The 17837-nt window shown below is 43.9% G+C and overlaps 1 protein-coding gene across 1 annotated transcript in view; it reads left to right on the top strand.

The window, feature by feature from the left end:
• The window catches only part of FAT4 (FAT atypical cadherin 4), a 376496-nt gene that overhangs the window by 341190 nt on the left and 17469 nt on the right, over window positions 1-17837 (top strand). The window contains exons 13-15 of the mRNA XM_086962185.1: window positions 3181-3360; window positions 5783-5907; window positions 8832-9049. Of these exons, the coding sequence (XP_086818311.1) occupies window positions 3181-3360; window positions 5783-5907; window positions 8832-9049 (523 nt within the window). The remainder of the gene's footprint in view (window positions 1-3180; window positions 3361-5782; window positions 5908-8831; window positions 9050-17837) is intronic.

Raw genomic sequence — 17837 nt, 5'->3', positions numbered from 1 at the left:
ACTTTCCAGCACAGGAGGGGAAAACTACTATCAGCCAAGGTGTTAACTACTAAAGTAATCTGTGAGATTCCATTTAAGATACCAATCTATAGGATTTAATACAGACGAATAACAATCCACCCATAAAGGCCTATTGGCTTTAACAAATGTTTTTAATAATCAATGAGTTAGGCCTGTAACCTTTTTGTAACATTTCATAATAAATAGATCCGACATATGACATTCCATAAAACTTATACCGATGATGCAATAGGCAGATAACCTTTCAAATTGGCTTTACACTGTAACCACCTTTGGCATGTTATATTGAGCATAAGCTTTCCCACTAGTCACCCATCAATTATACATACTCACAAAATTACAGTTGGCAAAACAATTTGCATGCCCCCCTACTTTTATACAGGGACCTTACAAGTATTCTAACAGTACAAATGTTCTACCCCCAGGGTTTGTTGGAAGGGGTAGCAAATACCCAAACCCTTACCTATGATGGTAAATGGTTAGAGTGTATCTAACACAATGCCTGTCTATTAGCTTATACACAGTGTAATAACAGTACGTTCTACTGGTTTTAACCTAGGGTTTTCACTATAAGTGTCAGGTCAACTGCCTTTGTCGGAACTTTACAGAATAGACAGATCAGGTCTATGGCACCTGACATAATATTTCCAAATGAACCAATCAGGCTTATAGCATTTACCATTGGCTCCTCCCCTTGAGCGGAAGCTTTCCTACAAGGCAACAATCAGGCATATTGAAAACAGAACCAGGTGGCAATATAATATGTAGCCTCACCTAAGCGGGATTAAAAAGGATTATCACAGGGAAAATCTCCCATTAAGGTTTGTCAGAGGCTGTTAATCATTATTAAACTCATGACTACGATGGTAATCTATCAGAGTTCATTATGCAAAATACATTTCTTCGGACTTTAACCTAGTGCAATAACAACCCACCCTTAAATGCACATATACTCTATCATACGCTTTTCAATAACCAACTCAGTCCTGCCCTCACTCTTTTTCAGTGGAATCGCACAACCTCTGATGAGTCAAATGCTGATCTCAAAATAATCAATATGTGGATGCAGTCAAAGCCCCTCTCTCTGTAGTGCTTCTTAAACATTTTTTTCGGTTGATCAGATACGATCCAGCTATACAGTGCTACTGTCATCAGACCTAAAACGTAACCCTTTCCGTGCTGATGACGGAACCGCTCCGTCATCAGCCGCGGTGGCGCGGTGCTGATGACGGAGCGGTTCCGTCATGGCCCACCCGACGCGCCTGCGCAGCGCTGATTTTGCGCCTGCGCGGCGCGTTCTATTAACCGCATCGCTGCGGCGGCTTTTCCCGCTGTGCGCGGCAGATTTGAAATTACCGCGTTACGTGACGAGCTGGCCTTGTCATCCGCGCACGACAGGTAAGCGCGATGACGAGCCCAGCTCGTCAATAGCCTCGAAGGGGTTAAGCGGGCGGGGCCATGACGGAACCGCTCCGTCATGAGCACAGCTCAACCGCGGCTGGTGACAGAGCGGTTCAGTCACCAGCATGGGCGCACCGCGCGCCCCCCGCCTCCTTAGCGCTGCGGCGGAATAGCCGCCGCAGCGATGAGGTTAAAAATGCTGCAATCCAAAGATTTTATGCATATGTTTGCAAAAACGGAATTGATTGAAAAATGACCCACTGCCATAATACATTAAAAAAAAAGCATGAGGTATAATCAGCACACCAGCCCAGCCACTGAAGCGGACTACAACTTTGGTGGATGTGTACATGTGCAGTAGCAAAGTGCCAGCAATCATTGTCAAGAGGCCGAATGGCTGAAATGGAATGGCCCATTATCCCATGGTCATTGCTACAGGGGGAAGAGTTAAATGTGAATGACACTTAAACAGGCATAATGATAAAGAGGACTGACTAAAAGACAGTGAATGTATGTATATTATTATGAATTTTTGAGAACATACAAGGCTGACGAGACAAACCTAAAAATGTCATGCAGCGATGCAGATGCCACAGAAATGAACACCCTCCATATCAAGTTCGACTCCAACCCAGTAATTTTGTGTATTGGGTATGGCATTAACTTTATTTAACTATTTCAAATTTGATTATATTTTTCATTAGGTGGTAATTGGAATCAAAGATAAGCTCCCACAAACAATAGGAGTGCCATTGTTCTCAGTGATCTCGCATTTCAATGCGTGGCTTGGATTCTGTATTGCAAATATTACCACACGTTGCAGTTTCGTAGCTCTGTAAATTGAATTGGTTTCATTTGCACGAATCAAGAAGTATGAGAGGCTGAGCAGGCCCCATTGAAATTCAGCAGTGGCTGGTTAACTTACTATGGCTATTATACTCAGTTAAAGGGTGTCTGACATCTTTATTTTAATATTAGTTATAGAAGGAACTTTCAGTGCACAGGTGAGATATCACTTATGACTGAAAATAGTACAGTAAATATGAGGCTGCCTTCTTTTACCCATCCCACTTGTTCATAACCACTGTCATCAGTTTTTAGATGTTCTTTCAAAATATGTACTTCACCACCCAAACTTAATTTCCAGTTTTATTGGATTCTATTGCCAAGGAACTACTGTTCAGAATTTCTTTGCTTCTGGCTTGCATGTCCATATCGTCTAGAATCGCTATTACTAAGCTGGCTGGATGAGCATTAGTCCTGTCCAGAGAAAGTTCCTATAAAACCAACTTTATCTCAATGGTGTGGAGGTTAGAGCTATACACTGTCTTTTACAAAATGGCAGACATTAAATACAAAAACCCTCTATACTTGGTAGTTCCTGGTCTGCACTGCATTTTCCAGACCTCCATTTTTTATGTATCAAACGCTGGTTAATTGTCCTCTGAACCTTCACTATTAAACCATAGAAGTTGTTACATTTGAGCTTTTATGCTGTACTTCATATCGTCCTTCCGCTGTCTATTTAGCCCCTAGTGCTAATGTTGTGCTAATTTGATTCCATTCAGTGATTTAATTCTTAACAGTGCACATTACAAATATGATTACACATCTAACTTGAAATCGGTAAAACTAAGCTGTGGTAGCAGTGCACTGAAGGAATGGATGATGTCCAGGTGGTTCACATGTGACCTGTTCTTTCTTGATTGATATTCATTGCCCAACCTCCTTTCATGCTCCTTCTTTCTTCTGTTGTAGGATTCTGGATGTGCAGCCAAACCGAGTCACTGTGGGAGGCATTCGATCCCTGGAACCAATACTTCAAAAAAGAGGCCAAGTGGAAAGTCATGACTTTGTTGGATGCATTATGGAGTTTGCAGTGAACGGGCGCCCTCTGGAACCGAGTCAGGCTTTGGCAGCTCAAGGAATCCTAGATCGGTATGTGTGTACAGCATATGCAAGATGGCAATGCCGACACATGATTTTAGAACCCACTCCTTTCTCACTTATATATATTTATGACAGTTCTTTAATCTTTGATACCAGAAAGACCATCTTTTCACCTATAATTCATTAATAAGTTACTTACTATGTCAGCACATCTGGAGGTTCGTACATGTGGCACAGCAGGCAGCACGATTCTCACAATTTAGACCAGTCTTTAAAACAGCGATCCAAGTAAAATTCATAGTTCTGTGTAGCATTGCTTTTTGACCATTAGCAATAAGTCTTCCACACAATTTTATCAGCCTATAATCACTTATTTGGAGAGTTTAGCATCAGTATAGACATGTTGCCACAAGCCACGTCAGACCACTTCATGGTAGGAGGGTTGACCTTAGGGTCCCCTCCTACTCCGGGCCTGATTCACAAAGGAAAGCTTACATTTGTGTGTAAGTTTATGATTGTTTGCTATTCACAAAGGTATTTTACGCATAGTATCTTTGTGACTGCAAAGTTTCCACACATAAAAAGATAGAGCAGCTTGTCTGCTTTCTGTTCTTGTCACGTACTTCTTGACGCATGAGTCCAGGACTAGCAGGACAGTTCAAATGCTGCCACCCACACAACCACTAATTGATGGCCTTGGCTGACTCGTTTTTCTATGTTATTAAAATAAGGTCTGACAGACACACCCAATTTCTTTCCTCTTTGGACTGTAAGGAGACAGATACACGGATCGCACATAGTAGTAAAATAGCTGGGGAGAAGTCAACTTGAGACCAAATGTAACCCATAGTGTCTTGAAAGAGCTGTTGGCTGTTCATATGAAGAAAAATAATAAATTAACCTTCGACCTAGTGCTTGTTTGCTGGGAATAATTTTTGATGTGGCGCTGACCATTGTGATTATCACCACATACGTAGGTACTTACCTTTATTTCAAACATGTATGATGAGTTAGAGAGCCTCACCTTTTGTTCTTAGAATGTACTTGGCACCATGACTATTTCTGTTTAACTGTAGCTATTTAGGTGTGGATTCAGGGAACTGGGAGCTTCGTTTCTTTCACTGTAACATACATGCACACTCAGCTTACAAGTTGGTGTTCATTTTTCAATCTTTCTCCAAAAACGTGAGCCTATTCTACATTTCTTCTCCTATAATTGTGTCTTTCTCCTATAAAATCAGGATTAAATCATCCATACATCTTGGGTGCACCACAACTATGCAACAGATATTTTCGTGAATGTGACCCTTTCTGTTGCAGTGAGGTGTGGATGTTTCTATACATTGCTCTCTGTGGGGGAAATAACTTCCCCTTTAAATGTAGCAGAGTTTGTTTCTACACTATCACACTTTTACACGAATTTTAGGGTGACAAACCCCACATTTCTTTACTTCTGTTTATGTGTTTACCTCTGTTGGTTGCAAGTTTTCACACATGGAAGGGTTAGGGGGTTTCCTCCATTTAGATGAACGTTTGAGTTAGCAAATGTCTCTTTTCCCTAAATGCTGCCATTTTTAGTTCGTGCCTATCTGCTTGGATATCCCTTATGCCACCACACACCTAGACAGACAGACACACACACACACACACTCAAAAACACACATAAACACACTCATATAACTATGAAGGGGCTTTTGGACAGCCCCTTTCACCATTGGCCACAGTGGTTTAGCTGCCTCTTCACACTTGCTGACAGAGTTTTCCATCAGTATTGGTATCAGCCCACGGCACATTGCTGATGCAAAATATTAAAACGTAGTTCAATCAATCAATCAGGAGTTTGTTAAAGCGCGACTACTCACCCGTAAGGGTCTCAAGGCGCTAGGGGTTCACATGTGTGTTATGCCTTTTTGAGAGGGGGGTTACATTTTTCATAGGGCTCACAGTCCTCACATGTTGGTAACCTGCCACCAGAGCACCTGGCAGACATTTAAAGCTTCTCCCACGCAATATCTATTGACCTTTTTAATGCTAGTTTCTTTAGGGGTTGCTTCTCCACACCACTTTTCAAATTAGCTAAAATCTGCTCTTTAACAAGGTAATTGCCCAGAGTGAAGCTGTCCAATGGCATAACATTTAGATCTGGGTATTAACCATAAATAGTTTGTGTTGTTTTGCTGTCTTTGGCAGTTATTCTTTAGCTTTGCTTATTTTAGATGTTTGTGGATGTTCTGGTACAGAAGCCTATTTGCATCCTCACTTGAATCAGATAATCAATGATGAAACATGAAACAATGTGCACTTTATCTGACTGTCATGTCTGACGTCTATATCAGCATAGCGTAACTGCACGTTATTTTAAAGTATATACTGACAAGTTCAATTAACTGAGTAAAAAGAATGAAAAGACTCACTTTTCAATTCACGCCAATTTTTTTAATGCATTTATAACTTTTGTATTTTGTTTTAGTTGCCCCAGGTTGGAAGGAGCCTGCACTACTAACCCATGTCAGCATGAGGGTACCTGCTTAGATTACTGGTCATGGCAGCAGTGTAACTGCAAAGACGGATTTACTGGAAAACATTGTGAAAAATGTAAGTTAAGGGAATATAAGATGTGTATGAAATTAAAAGGTCTGGAAAAGCAAGTATTCCCTGCCTCCAATAATTCACGTTTGTCTGTGATGCATTTAGCCCTTAAAACAATATGTAGGATGTGCAAAATTAAGAGGTGTATCTGTTGCTTTTAAATCAGAGTCTTGTGACTCCACACCACTCCACTCAGACTCCAGCCAGTCTCCTCTACGCCACTCTACTCTATGCCACACCACTAATGTTTTTTTATTCAAGGAGGCATAACTAGCAACTGTGGTCCTTAACATACTTGTCCTGGTTTCTGAAAAACTTTAGAACAGTCTGAAACCTTTATACTGTAGCTATAACTCTAAAATTGCATACCTTTTATCAGTTTGTAACTTTAGGATATGAAAAGATTTATTAAATATCTTCACCCAACCTGTGCTCTCCCAGATAATTTGGACTCTAAAAGCTAAACCTGCTTAAACTATAGTGTCAGAAATGAAGTTATTGATATTTATTGAGAGGTGTTACCCCTTGCAACTTAATATACACATCCGGATTAGGCCAGAAGACAGTTCTTAGAGAATCTTTGCTCTGCCTCTGGTAGCTATGACACAAGCAGTAGCCAATTCCCTAGAGAATTATATGTTACATTCAAGCACTACCAACAATTTTGCAGTCAAGAAAATAGCACAATAAAATTACCAAACCAATTTAGAAAAAAAGACAAAATTATAAAAAAAATTAATAAACAAAAAGACAACCTGATCTTCAAAATTGGATAAGGACAACCGCATATATGCAATTTTTAAATTTTACAACAAAAACAAATGGAAAATCTGAAAACGTTTGGGTCAAAGACTGGGACAGGCAAATGTTCTGAGGAGGTGGTGGAGAAGTGCCAGTCTTCTCTTGTGCACCAGCTAGTGATTTGAGAATTTTTCCTTCCGAATTCTGGCTATTTTCTCGCCTACCTTTTTTGCAGCAGTTTCTCTTCACCCTACTGTAAAATTACCCAGGAGCCACTGTTTGAAAATGGCAGACCACTTCTGTCACCAGGCAAGCCATTATTCAGCTCCATTGCCACTCCCCTATTTAGACAAGCAGGGCCGGACTGAATACCGGGCAGTTTGGAATGCTGCTGAGCTGGGGGCTCATTTTACTGCGGTGAGGGCTGATTTCGTTCATGGAGGCCTGCGTGTGCTTCGAAATAATTAAAGCAAAACGAATTTAGTTTAGCACACGCAGGACTCCATGAACGAAATCAGGCCCCAGCTCTGCAGCATTCCAAACTGCCTGGTAGCCAGTCCGGCCCTGTAGACAAGCTGTCCCCCCCACCTGATAGAGTATCAATGTATCAATAACTAGAAGTAGATTTTCCTACTATGGCAAATACACTTTTCCACTCCATGTGTTATTGCAGTGCCCCTGCTGCAGCCCAGCCGATCGCTGTGCTAATCCTGAAAGTCATATGTTTTTGTCATCTATGTTGGTGGCGTACATACACACAGCAGCCCACATATGGCATTTAAATCCAATGTCATTGGTCTATTTCCTGTGAAATCTTCTATCATCTTACAGGAAAGTTAAACAAAAACAATGGAGTGAAATCGATTTTACCAATACCATTTTAGTGCCAGAGTCCATACACTTTGACAGTAAATGCCAATTAGGCAGAGCCCAAAATCCTAATACCAACAAAAATATGGTCCAGAAATTGGCCAAATACTGGCATGACCTTGCAAAAAAGACACACTTGCTACACAGTGTGTGGAATTTAAGAATCACATTAATAAAGCCTGCTTTGATGGAATAAATAGCTGAAGAAATGCAAACGATGCATAACATGATTCTCAATTCTACATTGTTCCTCTGGAGAGTGAGCACATAATTCACCCCACCATACTATTTTACTATTTTGCTGGGCCTTTCTGCAGTAGGTCACAATGTGAAATGTTCTACCAGTGCTATTCTTCAAACATTATCACATTCAATAGCATATATGTATAGTGTGCCATGCAGACATTATAAACAGATGCAAGATCTATAGATAAGAAACTTTATATGTGACAAATGACAAATAGCATATTGATTAAAGAGAAGCAAGGTGAAAAAGGTGCAGTTCTATAAAGTTTTCTAATGCTAAATGCTGTTCCTGCAGAACTCTTAAATATGAGAGGGGGGGGGGAATAGAAATATTTTAGAGGTACACTTTCCTTAAACCCCAAAATATATGTATTTTGGATAAACTAGCATGGTTGCAATTATAAGAGTAGTATTTAAAATATATAGTGCAAACTAAGAGTAAACTATGGTGTTTTCGTTGATTGCACAGGTCATATTTGTGTCCATTTTGTGTAATGTGTTTATGCCTTCTTTTCAAGTGATTCGCCTTTTCTGGCCATTGTGTTTTTTGGCGGGAAGAAATGTACATAAATGATTACAGTAACTTTTTTTCCTTCTAAGGAAAACTCAACATATGATATATAAGATTTGAATTGACATTAGCATAACAAGGTTCAACTGTTATCAAACATGATCTTTAGTAAAGTAGATAAACTGGCTGTTAATTTCTCATTTGTACTGAGGTTCTGGGTTGTACAAAATTACTTATTGTAGGAGTGTGCTATTTTGTTCTATTTCCATGTTTGCTATTTTACATCGGTGAGAGTCAATTGTTTGTCTACAAAATTATGCCTACAAAGGCAAACTTCAAACAATAATTTTGGTTGTAGTAAAACACAATGGAATGTCTTAATAAGTCATTGAGTAAAATAGCGCTTCCTAGTGGAATATGGTGCTAAATACCCCCTGGGTGAAATATAGCACCACCTAGCGAATTTATGTGACCCTGCCCTTGAAATTCACTGGCTATTCTAGCTTCAACCAGGTATGTTCTTTGTAACTCTCACCTTCCACTCTCTGCCCTCTTTTTGCAGACATTACAGCTGACACAGCGCTGTCCCTCGAAGGGAAAGGCCGTCTCGACTTCTCCATCAGTCAGAACAAGAAGCGTGAATCTTTGCTGAGGCAGAGTTTTCCGGGTGCCCTTCCAGAGCCCATCAGCGAAAACCGCTTAGAAGTGAAGTTCAGGACCAGGAGCGAGAACGGCCTGTTAATCCACGTCCAGGAAGGCAGCAATTACACCACTGTGAAGGTGAGATTAAAGCGCGGGCCGCCTCGCTTTGAAGGAACCCCCTGCAGCACAGGGTCTAAGCCGCTTCTTTCATTGCCCTGGTTCTTTTCATCATAACATGTTTGAGTGGTGCTTGGCAGGGCCCCCGCTGCCTTCATCCGTTTAACTGTTCCCTAATCACTTGCCACAGTACATTGGCGTGGCACAGGTGCGCAGTCGTGTTCTTCTTACGTTGCGGATGCTGTGATTATAATGGAAGACACATTAAACTAGAGGAAACCTATTCTGCCACCACTGAAATCAGTAGAACTCTCTATGGGGAATTCAGAATGCCTCTTCTGTTCCCATAGATTCAGATCCCTTCCTTGAAAGCATTTTTAGTTGCCAACTAGTCTATACTTTTATTGTATAGACTCAACAATGCCTTAGCAATGTTACTAGTAGATTCAGTACTTGGCCAATTAATGCATTTTATGTTTTCTGCTCAGTAGGTTACAAATCGACTGTAGTCATTGGCTATCGTGATGTGAGCATAAAACTGCGAACCCCCTGTCATATATTTTAATACATATTAGAAATTGAACCATATGACAATGAAATGACTTGCCTCTTGTGTAAGTACAAGTTTTGAACACTAAGGCAAGCGCAGTACACGTCCTATAAAGACTTCTCCTGATGAAAGTTTAAATGTACTGCTTTGCTATCATGACACTTGCATTGATACCGTCTCGCTTTACCATCTTTAGAGCGTAAACGCCTACACGGTGGACCTATCCCTGGAGGCCTCTGGGTGTGGTGGCTTACTCAAATCCTTAAATGAGCACAGAAGCCTTGCTGGCCCGCCATCTTAGTAGAGAAGTCGCTTGGCACATGCTGCAGGCTTTCTTATTTTCTTGGATTTGGCCCAATTTTTTTCATTATCCTTAAGAATCTCCTTATTCTAAAACTCCATTGGTTTCAGTTTCTCCCTCAACACTGCCAGTCACCTGCTTTCTATTATAGCATCAGATAAAGCAATTGCCTCGCTTTCTGGGTGGAGGGATTTGTGCATCTCGTGTTTATGTGTCTGGATGAGAAGAGAAAAGAATAAACCAGGTTTATAGCTGCCTGTTTTATAATTGAGACTCATGGACACTGACCTCTACCGGTGAAGAAGATGTTCACAGCATTATACTTTTATGACTGCTGTATCCTTGATGTTAGTACACGAATAATTATTGTAGACTTTCCTGTATGTATATGTTATTAATGGAAACAGTATGCAATTGCAAAACGTTTGCATCAATTACAATACTGTATTGCATTTTATAAAAGCAAACACATTTATTTTATTTATTTTTTATTTTGGAGATTTATAGAGCGCATGGCTGCCCGAGAGCGTCCCAGCGCTGACAGAATCCACTAAGATCTCCAAGGGAGGGGCCGGAGGGAAAGCAAGGGATCAAGGGAACAGCCATGTCTTCAGGGATTTGCGGAATGCTAGGAGATTAGGTTGGGCCCGGAGGTCCGGTGGAAGAGTATTCCACATCTTGGATGCCTGAAATGAGAATTGTCGACCTCCGAAACGTGATTTTTTGATCTTGGGTATTTTGGTCAGGTGGGCATTGGTAGAGCGTAGGGTTCTGGTTGTCGTGTGGGGAGTCACGAGATTTTTCAGAACCGGGGGGGCTTTTCCGTGCAGGATTTTGTGGGTTAGGCACATGGCCTTGAAATGCACCCTTTGTTCCACCGGGAGCCAATGAAGTTCTTTGAGTGCAGGTTTGGTAGAGCAGCGTTTTTTGGTGCCAGTGAGAATTCTGGCGGCCGCATTTTGCACCACCTGAAGCTTAGAGATGACTTTCTTTGGGGATCCAAGATATAAGGCATTGCCGTAGTCCAGTCTGGACAATATGAGGCCCTGGATGACCAATTTTCTTGACTGGAATGGTAAGAGTGGGAGAATTGTGCGGATGGAGCGGAGCAGGCCAAAGCAAGTTCCTGCAGTTTTTTGGGCCTGGGTGTTGAGGGTAAGTTTGTCATCCAGCCAAATCCCTAGGCTTTTGATATCAGTTTTGGGGATTGGTGGTGGGCCCATACTGGGAGGCCATAGAGACTCCGGGCGGAAAAGGGACTGGTTGCCTAGTACCATTAGCTCCGTTTTTTCCCCATTGAGCTTTAGATGGGAGTCGCTCATCCAGCTGACTATATTCTCCAGGCAGGAATACAGATCGATGGAGGGGGGTTCTGACTGGCTCAGGGAAACGACCAGCTGTGTGTCGTCCGCGTAGGTCAGGAGTTTGATGCCGTAGGGGACGACGATTTGTTCCAGAGGTGCCATATATACGTTGAAGAGTGTCGGGCTCAAAGAGGAGCCCTGAGGCACTCCTCAACGTATCGGGGTTTCCTTAGAGATACAGTCTCCATCTGCCACCTGAAAGGAGCGGTTGTGGAGGAAGGATTTTAGCCATTTGAGGGCCGTCCCGGAGATGGCGAGGTTTCCTAGGCGTTGGGCAAGGATGCTATGGTTGACGGTGTCGAATGCTGCGCTGAGGTCCAGGAGGATCACTGCCACTGATCCTCCTGCATCGATGACTTTCCTGGTTTCTTCGACTACCGCCACCATTGCTGTTTCTGTCCCTTGGCCCGGGCGGAAGCCCGTTTGAGAGGTTTTTAGCAGCTCATTGGACTCAAGATAATGTGAAAGCTGGGAGTTTATGTGTTTTTCCGCCAGTTTACTGATACCTGGGAGGAGAGATATAGGTCTGAAGTTGGCCAGGTTGTCCGGGTCAAGGTTAGGTTTTTTTATGAGTGCCTTCACCACCGCTTTTTTCCAGCTTGTGGGCACTGTTCCAGATTCGAAAGAGGTATTTAGTAAGTTGGTTATAAGAGGTAGGATACTCGGGGCCACCTGTTTAAGATGTCTCATCGGGGCTGGGTCATGGGGCGATCCGCTTTTGAGGGTTTGTAATATAGAACCAAGAGTTTCCGCGTTGATGGGTTGGAATTTGCTTAGCTCAACACCATTGCTCTGATGTTGGGAGGTGGGAAGGGGGGAGGGGTCTAAGGGGGAGAGAGGCGGAAGTTGTTTGAGTATAGTTTGAATTTTAGAGTCAAAGAAGTTGGCTAACTCATTACAGTGTTCTGTTGTAGGGTCTCGCGCAGCTGGGGGAGTGGGGGGTTTTAGAAGCTTTTTCAAAGTGAGAAACGTCTCCCTCGACGAGTTTGCTGCTTTGCTGATTTTCTCGCTGTAAAAGGAGATTTGTGCATTTTTCAGAGCTTTTTTATAATTGAGAATCATCAGTCTGTAGTTGTTTTTGCTGATAGGATTGAAGTCTTTTCTCCAGACTCTTTCTGCTCTCTTGCAGGTTTTCTTTAGAAGGCGTATTTCTTGGGTAAACCATGGAGAGGTAGCTTTTGTCCTTGGTTTACGATGAGGTTTTTTTGGGAGGGCTAGGTCTAAAGAGTTGGTAATCCAGGATGAAAATTCCCTATCTGCGAGGTTGATGGTTGAGCTAAGGGTGGGGACTGTATCCTCGAGGGCTTGTTTCCATATAGCAAAGTCTAGTTTCGCCCAGGGTCTGGATGGTCTGCCGGGGGCTTGAGTTTGCGGCGGTTTGGGGTAGGTGTGCCAACTGAAAGGAATAAGAAGGTGGTCGGACCATGGCACAGGAGTGGGGGGCCTGGTCACAAGGTCCTGGAAATTACAGAATATGGGGTCGAGCAAATGCCCCCGATTATGAGTAGGGAGGGAATTCTGTAAGTGCAATTGGTGAGTAGCCAAGTCTTGGATCAGTTCTGAGGCCGTATTGTCTTTGCTGTCTTCAAAATGGACATTAAAGTCCCCTAGAATGAGGAAGTTGGTCCGAGTGCTAGATCTGGCCAAGGAGCATTCTAGGAGGGAGTTAAGGAATTTTCCCATAGAACCGGGGGGGCGGTAGATAAGGAGTCCGGAAAGAGAGGAACAAGGGGAGATCTGCAAGGTGAATTGGACGTTTTCACAGTCTACCAGAGGACTATCAAGGAAACGGCATGGTATTGAGTCCTTGGAGATGACAGCAATGCCACCACCTCTACCTTTGGGCCGGTCAAGATGTTGGATACTGAATCCTGGGGGAAGTGCTAGGACTATGTCGGCGTCTGAGTTGGGTGTCAGCCATGTTTCTGTAAGAAACATTATATCAAGACTAAGGTCTTCAATAAGCATATTTATTTCAAGGGCGTGTTTGGGTAGTGATCTGCAATTAATCATTGCCATGTTTATAGTCGTCTGGGTAGGGACGTTGGTGATAGAGGGGGTGTATTTAAAAGAACAATGTGGACAGTGATTGAGGCGGGAGTCTCCCATTAGTATTTGGGAGCATGGAGATGGGACGGGCCTGTTGAGATAGCGAAGAGCATCCCCTGAATAGGTAGTTCTTACCTCAGGCCTCTTGCCTGGCTCCTGGCGTGTACTGGCGCAGACGGGCTTGCCTTAGGCGCGCCTTCGGCGCGCAAACGGTGCTCCCGCTGCGCTCGTCCGCTGCGCTTGCGTGGTAGGCACATTTGTAGGCAGGCGAGGTGGGCGTGGCCTGTCAGGTGGGCGTGGCCTCGCGACTGGCGATGGCGCCGTCGAAAACAACTTTACAAGGCAGCGCTAGAATCTGCTGTTTGTGAAAGCGGTAGTCAGAGTTACAGCAGGAGCTCAGGGTAGGTGAACAAGTTAAAAGCAGTGGATAACAAAAGTAAACAATTTTAAAATGTCGAGTTTCAGCTCCTCCGGCTTCCGCCTCAGAGGTAGTGTATTCTAATGGTCGCACTAGTGTTCAGTGCTTTAATAGGCAGGCGTGGTGGGCGTGGCCTGTCCGGTGGGCGTGGCCTCGCGACTGGCGATGGCGCCGTCGAAAACCACTTTACAAGGCAGCGCTAGAATCCGCTGTTTGTGAAAGCGGTAGTCAGAGTTACAGCAGGAGCTCAGGGTAGGTGAACAAGTTAAAAGCAGTGGATAACAAAAGTAAACAATTTTAAAATGTCGAGTTTCAGCTCCTCCGGCTTCCGCCTCAGAGGTAGTGTATTCTAATGGTCGCACTAGTGTTCAGTGCTTTAATAGGCAGGCGGGGTGGGCGTGGCCTGTCCGGTGGGCGTGGCCTCGCGACTGGCGATGGCGCCGTCGAAAACCACTTTACAAGGCAGCGCTAGAATCCGCTGTTTGTGAAAGCGGTAGTCAGAGTTACAGCAGGAGCTCAGGGTAGGTTAACAAGTTAAAAGCAGTGGATAACAAAAGTAAACAATTTTAAAATGTCGAGTTTCAGCTCCTCCGGCTTCCGCCTCAGAGGTAGTGTATTCTAATGGTCGCACTAGTGTTCAGTGCTTTAATAGGCAGGCGGGGTGGGCGTGGCCTGTCCGGTGGGCGTGGCCTCGCGACTGGCGATGGCGCCGTCGAAAACCACTTTACAAGGCAGCGCTAGAATCCGCTGTTTGTGAAAGCGGTAGTCAGAGTTACAGCAGGAGCTCAGGGTAGGTGAACAAGTTAAAAGCAGTGGATAACAAAAGTAAACAATTTTAAAATGTCGAGTTTCAGCTCCTCCGGCTTCCGCCTCAGAGGTAGTGTATTCACATAAGAGTTGAACTCCAGTAGCGGCCGGTGGTGGGAGTGCTGCGGTGCGGTAAGGCGGGGTAGAGCAGGGCGGGGGGTAGTAAACTATGGAATATGGTCCAACGGAGGAAAGTGAAAAAATAAATAAATAAAATGATTTTTGTTGCGCGCTGCATTGCATTTGGCAATGCAGCGCACACAATGAAATTTGTTTTATTTATTTATTTGTTTACTTACCTCTGTTCGGCTGTATGCCGTAGTTTACTACCCCCTACCCTGCTCCCCGCCCTACTGCCTCGCAGCACTCCCACCACCGGCCGCTACTATATTTCCTCTTATTTTCGCACTCCAGCAGCTGGAGGTCACCGTGTATAATTATGCGGATGACCTCCAGCTCATCTTTGACCTATCTTCCTCTCCTCTCTCTGTCTCTAATTTCCAGTCAATCATGACATTCATCAGGGACTGGATGAACCACAACCATCTTAAGCTGAACCCGGACAAAACCGAGTTGGTTCTCACCGGTGGTTCATCCAGCCCCTGGAACTCCCTGTTCTGGCCCCCCTCTCTCGGTCCCGCACCCTCACCCTCAACCACGGTCAAAACACTGGGTGTCAAAATGAACAACCAGCTCACCCTCCACTCTCAAATTGGTTCTGTGGTCTCCTCCTGTTTCCTCACTCTTCGAACCATCCGCACTGTTTCCCGCTTTTTCTCCCCACAGGCACTTAAGTTGATCATGGCCGCCCTGGTGATATCGCGGCTGGACTATGCCAACGCCCTCTATCATGGCATCCCAGCATACAGCCTGCGGAGACTCCAGATGATCCAGAACCAGGCGGCCCGGTTGGTCTATGGTCTCCCACGCTATCACCACTCCACACCTCTTCTCAGGGAGCTTCACTGGCTTCCTGTAAATGAACGCTCCCTCTTTAAGACCGGCTGCATGGTCTTCCAGGCCCGTCAAGGCACTGCCCCGCCTTCATCTCTTCACTTATAAAAGAATACGTTCCCACCAGAGAGCTTCGCTCTTCTTCCAAGTCTCTCCTTCAGATCCCACGTTTCAAACGCAAAAAGTGGGGTGGGACCAACTTCTCTACCCTGGCTCCCACGTTCTGGAACTCCCTCCCTGACCATCTCCGTTCTGCCACTCACTATCTTTCCTTCCGCAAGGATCTAAAAACGTTCCTTTTCAATCAGGCCTTCTCCGTGTGACCCCCCCGTCTCTTTTCCACAGGCCCCATGTTTTTGTCCTCAGTTGCCGAACCTCCTACCAGCGCCAAGAAACCGTACGGTGCACGCTGCGCTTTATAAATGTTTTAAATTAGAAATTAGAAATGATATGGACTCCCTACACCCTGTTACTTGTTGTTACATTAGAGTACCTTTATATAAAAACTACTAACCACACTCCTTAGTGTTTCAAAGTTTTGAGTACAGTATGATGTACTGTCTGTTTCAAGTTGCTTCACATTTCAATACATTTCAGTCCTGTGCAAATCTTCTATTTACTGTTTATCATTTGCATTTTAATACAGACATACATTGTCCTGTTTGAAATAGAATACTTTTGCACATACTGCATTTGCTTTGCTCTGGCGTTTTTACTTCACCTCTTTAATTGGTTTAGTTTGAAACAACGTAGTTTTACTTGATACAATAAATACTTACAAATGGGAATGCTGTTACTTATTTCGTGGTCCAAGGTGCACGTGGTGGAGCTGTGTGATGCCAGCCTTCTAATTCGCCATCAGGTGCATGGCTGTTCTGCACCGATCCCCAGAAGTCCCATGTTCTTTTGTTGGTATGATTGCACTGTGGCAAGCATGGTAACTTAAAATGCTTATGTCCTACTGAGTGACCCAGAATAATGGCGAGGAGGGGCCCACAACAATGCAGAAATTAAATAATACATTTCATTCTGGGCCAGCCAGTAGAAAGATTCTTGTGACTGTGGGGAGGGGGGCGGGCGGTGGGGGCCCTTGCCATTGTTTACCCTCTGCCTTGACAAGAGGGTCACACTTCAGGATGTTGATACCAAGCCTTGTCCTGGGAGGCATGTAGTACTTCCTTGTCTCTCAATGATTGTGTCATTTAACACAAGAACGTTTCTTTTAGTTTTCGTCTGAAGGACACACGTAACCTGTCAGCAAAATATATTGTTCATACACAAACGTTTCAAAACAGGCTTAGAGCCCGCACATTGCTTACCAATACGTACTACTGGTTGTCTTCCACGTTATCTTCTTTTCCTTTCTTCTTATTGGTCCCGCCTCCTGCTTCCTCCCGGCTGCTCGCCTCCTCCTGCTTTCTTCCTGGGGCTTCTGTCCCTGCCGTAGAGCATGAACCTATCAAAGCTTCCTGTTTGCAGCCAGTGTTTTTCCACAGGGCGCGTACTGCTCCAGATACTTTTTTTGAAGCTATTTGCCATGCACTTTAGAAGAGTAGAAGAGTAGAAGAGTGCATGGCACTGTATAGGCTCCCCACTCCAAGCCCGCCCCCTCCTACCCGCTATCTATGGTCGTTTTTCCCTCCCTCGCAGATCCCTTGTGTTGTTCCCCCACACCTTCCTCCTGTTGTCCATTGCAGCTCCCTCCCTCCTGCCACACAGGCTGGTGTTGCTTTCCCCCACCTGCTGTCCGTTGTTTCTGTTGCCATCCTCCTACCACCCGCCCCAGCATTTTTTTAGACATGTGCTGCTGTTAACATTATTTAAAGGGGAGAAAAAGTGCCATGATGCGGTCAATGCTGGACACGTCATTTCACTTTTTTTTTACTTTAAGCCATGTTGGACATTAGACCATCCATGATGCTGTGCATTAAGTCTAAAGAAACATTGACAAAGCCAATAGATCTCAAATAGGTGAAATCCATTGGCATTGCCAATGCTTGTTTAAGAATCACTTTATTAAAGGGTAATCTTCACCCTACAAGTGTTATCACTGAAAGCCATTGGTTTTGAGTGTAAGACGAGCTTTGCCTAAAACAAACACAACTGATGAGTGAATGAATACATGGAATTCAAGCGCCGGGACGCCTCTTTGCTGAAGCAGCTGTTCCTCTATACAAGACTACCAAATAAATAATAAAATAATTGTATTGATAGTTAAAACCTTATCAATAGATCAAAATTAAACGAAAGTATTAAAAGTATATGTGCTAATCACTGACGTGTTTTTAGGTCATTTTGATTTAGACAGCCATGTTGAGCTAGTCATCGAAGAGAAAACCCCGTAAATGCGACATTTTTGATGGATG

This window comes from Lissotriton vulgaris, chromosome 3_1, assembly GCF_964263255.1.
Source record: "Lissotriton vulgaris chromosome 3_1, aLisVul1.2, whole genome shotgun sequence".
NCBI classification, from domain to species: Eukaryota; Metazoa; Chordata; class Amphibia; order Caudata; family Salamandridae; genus Lissotriton; species Lissotriton vulgaris.
Note: the sequence above shows the minus strand (reverse complement) of the source record. Positions and strands in the feature narration are given on the sequence as shown.